Raw genomic sequence first — 4,538 nt, 5'->3', positions numbered from 1 at the left:
TCGTTCTTCTCTAAAATTTGCTTTTACATACAAAATTCCGCATTCACAAGATCTAGAAACACCTAGCCATATTCGAAGTTGCCTTCGCCCTAGACGTGAAAGGTTTTAATTTCTGAAGGTTTGGTCCCAAATCTCTCTTTCAATTATTTAATTTAATTGTTTATTTATTATTTTTTCCTTGAAGTTACTAACGCGTGTATTTTGTTATTAGATAGAGGATCGAGGCATCAAAGTAAGTGCTTTAATGATTTTATTGATATTATGATGTAGAAATCATGTTTATATTGTTATTATGATATTCCTAGTATCATGTTTAGGGTAATTATAATATCAAACATATTAAATATGATCCTTGCGATGCTTCCTATGTTCTTCCTAATATTTATGATTGTTATTATCATGTTAGGGTTAAAGATTTGATTTTTATGGCTTAGTGACATGCTAGGGCTTGTTATAAATCTTGTTAGTATCATGCCTAGGATCTTGCTATTATTATTATGCTTTAATATTAACATGATTATGATTATGATTATAATTGTTATAATTTATGATGATGATGATTATTATTATTATTATTATTATTATTATTATTATTATTATTATTTTGATGATGATTATTTATGATCATGATTGATTATGTTGCTTGATGCTTATTTATTTTTTATTGCTTGATCACACCTTTTATGCATGTTTAAAGGGAATTTGTACTTGTAATCATGCTTAATAAGATAATTAATAATCTTGTTTAGGGTTGACGTGATTATAATTCAAGTGATCGCCAATAATAGATTTATTTGTGCATTAAATTCAACCAACATAGATTAAACATGTTTAGGGTTAATCTATTGATTGCATGTTAATCAGAATACGATCAGAATAAAGTAGAGGCCTATTATTAGGGCAGGTTCAATCTCTTTTAGGTTGGATTTGTACCTTCATCCCCGAACCCTTATTTGGTTCTAGACCTTATGGAGTTGACGATCTCTTGGATCATTAAGGGGTGTAACCTTCACCTCGTGAACGGTTTACAAGTTCCTAAAAACTTGTTGGCGACTCTTTTGCTCTATCTTTTTCCCTTTTGGATGCCACCGTACTTTAGTGTATGATCACAGTGCGGTTCAAGCTAGTGGGATTTTTAAATCTTGAAATCTATTCCCTACAGTTTCCTCTTCCTACCGCTGATATCCTTCTGAGGACCAAATCTCCAGGTAGGAGTTCCCTGTGCTTAACCCTTTTGTTGAAAGCCTTGGAGATCTTGCTCTTCTGTGCTGCCAGCTTGAGGGCTGCTTGTAGCCTTACTTCCGGCAGGAAGTCCTGCTCATCCAACATGCTCTTTTGATTCCCTTGTGCTTCATAGTTTGTATCCTAAGGCTGGGGATCTGAACCTCCACTAGAATAACTACATCAGCCCCGTAGGCTAGAGTGAAAGGGATTTTACTGGTGGACTCTTTTTCAGTGGTTCTGTTTGCCCATAACACCTCTAGGACTAGGTTAGCCCATATGCCCTTGTGCTCCTCTTGCTTTCTCTGCAGAGCTGTTAAGGTCAGCTTGTTTGCTGCTTCAGCCTGACCGTTGCTCTGCAGGTGGCAGACTAAGGCACTTGCATATTTGGTGCCCATGTCCTCCAAATAATCTTTGATTGTGTCGCAGTCAAATTGGCATCCATGGTCAAAGACTATGCACTTTGACACCCCGAACCTGGTGATGATGTTCTTCCATATGAACGTCTGCACTTGGGTTGCCTTTATGTACTTGGTGGGTTCGGCCTCTATCCACTTAGTAAAATAGTCCATCGCCACTATGAGGTACTTTCTGCTCGCTGACCTAGTGGTGAACGGTCCCAATATGTCCATTACACACTGAGCGAACAGGATTGGGCTGAAGATTGGGGTTAGATCATTTGCCGGCTGGTTTATGACTGGAGAGTACTATTGACACTTGTCGCAGTTTTTTACATATGCTAGTGCGTCTTGAGCTAGAGTTGTCAAGTATGCACCCCTTCTAAGGACTTCTACCTCCAATGCTTTTCCACCAATGTGGTTGGCACATATTCTTGAGTGTGCTTCGTCCATGATACTCTGATGTTCCCACTCTGGGACACACCTTAGCAGTGGCTTTGAGAAACCTTTCTTCTTGAATTCTCCGTAAATCACCACGTACCAGTTGGCATCTTTCTTCACTTTCTTAGCTTTTACTTCATCGTCAGCCAGCGAGCCATGAACTTTGTACGGTCTTATATCTGTGAACCAAGCCCGCTGCTGTCCAATGTAGTTTACCTGCTCTTTCTCAGTTATGCTGCTTTCCTCAAAGACTTCCACCATCACTGTCCTTGTGAGGTTCTGCAGGGTAGAGCTAGCTAACTTTGATAATGCGTCGGCCTTGGAATTTCCTACTCTAGGGACTAAGTCTATCTGGAAGTGGACAAGCTGAGCGGACAGCTCCTTCACCTTGATCACATACTTAAACATGGTGGACTCCCTAATCTCATACGCCCCCCTTAGCTGACTGTTGACAAGCTGAGAGTTAGTCTGTAGACGAACTTTTCTGGCTCCAGCTGCGATACGCAGGCCTGCCAGAGATGCCTCGTACTCTGCCTCGTTGTTTGATGCCTTAAATTTAAATTTTATGGCATACTCGAATACATTTCCTTCTGGGGATGTGATTATAATCCCTGCTCCGCTCCCTGTTTGGGATGATGATCCATATACCTTAACCTTCCAGATACCAATATCATCATCAAGTTCATACTCGGAGAGCTCAATAGCCAACTTCAGGAGTCTGCCAAACGCGTCCCTTTTTTGTGACGCTTTTTCCAACGGGTGATTTGTGAGGATTTGAATTGTGTGCACGTCAAAATATGGCTTCAGTTTCCTTGTTGTTGTTACCACTACAAAGGCCAACTTCTCCACCAATGGATACCTTTGCTCTGCCTCGGTCAGCACGTGGCTCACAAAGTATATTGGCCTTTGCTGCTTTTGTCTTTCTACCACGAGAACGACTGCGATTGTCTGAATTGACGCAGAAATGTATTGCTGTAATTTTTCCCTCAGCCCCGGGCTGATCATTGTTGGGAGCTTACTCAGATGCTCCTTAATACCCTCAAAAGCTTCCTTTTCTACGGCTCCCCACTTAAATTCCCTGTTCCCTTTCAACAGCTAGTAGAACAACAAAGCTTTGTCAGCTGACTTGCTGATGAACCTGGTCAGTGCGACCATTCTACCCGTCAGCCGCTTGATGTCTTTGATGCATTTAGGCTCAGGTAGGCTTAGGACTACCTCTGCCTTCTCCGGATTTGCATATATTCCCCTCTCGCTGATCAGGAAGCCTAAGAATTATCCTGAGCTCACCCCGAAGACACATTTCTTTGGGTTGAGTTTGATGTTATATTTGCTAAGGGTGGCAAATGTTTCTTCCAAATCCATGATATGCCCTGCTTGTGTGACGCTCTTGACTATTGAGTCGTCCACGTACACCTCAACATTTCAAGCCCTTTGGTGCATTAACACTCTGTCCAATGTGTTCTGGAACGTTGCTCCATCATTCTTCAGCCCGAAGGGCATAGCTATGTAATTGTACACTCCACCTTCGGTGATGAATGCAGTTTTTTGTCTATTCGCGTCATGCAAACTAATCTGATGGTACCCTTAGAAGGCATCCATGAAGCTCAACAGAGCATGCCCACTGGTTGAATCTACAAGTTGATCAATTCGTCGCAGCGGGTAGCAGTCTTTTGGGCAGGCTTTGTTGTGGTCGGTGAAACCAACACACATCCTCCACTTGCTATTTAACTTCTTCACCATGACCACGTTGGCTAACCATTCTGGATAATCACAAGGTTTAATGAATCTAGCTTCCAGGAGTTTTTCCACTTCCTCCTGGATAGCCTGATTTTTCTCTAAGAAGAAGCTTCGTTTCTTCTGTCTTACTGGCTTAATGTCTTCCCTCACGTTCAGCCTGTGGACCATGAATGCAGGGTCAATTCACGGCATCTCATCTACTGAAAATGCAAAGATGTCCTTTTTCTTTCTTAGTTGTTCTATGAGGTGTATCCTCACCCCTGGATCAATATCCTTTCCAATTTTCACATTTCTCGAAGGATCACCCTCTATGAGCTTAATTGTAACGTGCTCCCCGCTGGGAAGTGGCCTAGCCATTTCTTCCTTTGTAGGTTCAAAATTTTCCATGGCCAGCTTTTGCCTCTCCTTTTCCCTGTGGTATTCTTCGCGCTTCCTTTTTCTTGACTTATTCTCTGGTTGCTCAATTGACCTTTGCTCTGTGACCGGCTGGTGCCTGGTCTTGGCGGGCTGCTTTAGGGCACTTATGTAACATTGCTGGGCCGTCTTTTGGCTTCCCTTGAGCTTTGCTGACTGCCCTTCATTAGGTGCGTAGGTCATGGCAAGGTGATAGGTGGAAACCACTCCGCCAATCTTCTGAATGAGCGACCTTCCCATGATCACAATGTAAGGTGAAGGAGAGTCTATCACTAGGAAATCTACTCAAACATCGCGCCTTTTTTTACCTTTCCCCAACTCAAACTT

At 42.1% G+C, this 4,538-nt stretch overlaps 1 protein-coding gene across 1 annotated transcript; it reads right to left on the bottom strand.

Moving 5' to 3' along the window:
* Window positions 1-1,928: 1,928 nt before the first annotated feature.
* On the bottom strand, window positions 1,929-3,965 carry LOC110703757. Its single transcript, XM_021881543.1, has 2 exons — window positions 3,798-3,965; window positions 1,929-3,155 (listed from the first exon to the last, which is right to left on the bottom strand). Exons 1-2 carry the CDS (start codon window positions 3,963-3,965, stop codon window positions 1,929-1,931), a joined length of 1,395 nt encoding a protein of 464 aa, XP_021737235.1.
* Between the last annotated feature and the right edge of the window lie 573 nt (window positions 3,966-4,538).

The sequence above is a fragment of the Chenopodium quinoa genome, unplaced genomic scaffold (genome assembly GCF_001683475.1).
Source record: "Chenopodium quinoa cultivar QQ74 unplaced genomic scaffold, ASM168347v1, whole genome shotgun sequence".
In the NCBI taxonomy this organism is placed as follows: Eukaryota; Viridiplantae; Streptophyta; class Magnoliopsida; order Caryophyllales; family Amaranthaceae; genus Chenopodium; species Chenopodium quinoa.
This window is presented reverse-complemented; position numbering and strand designations above follow the sequence as displayed.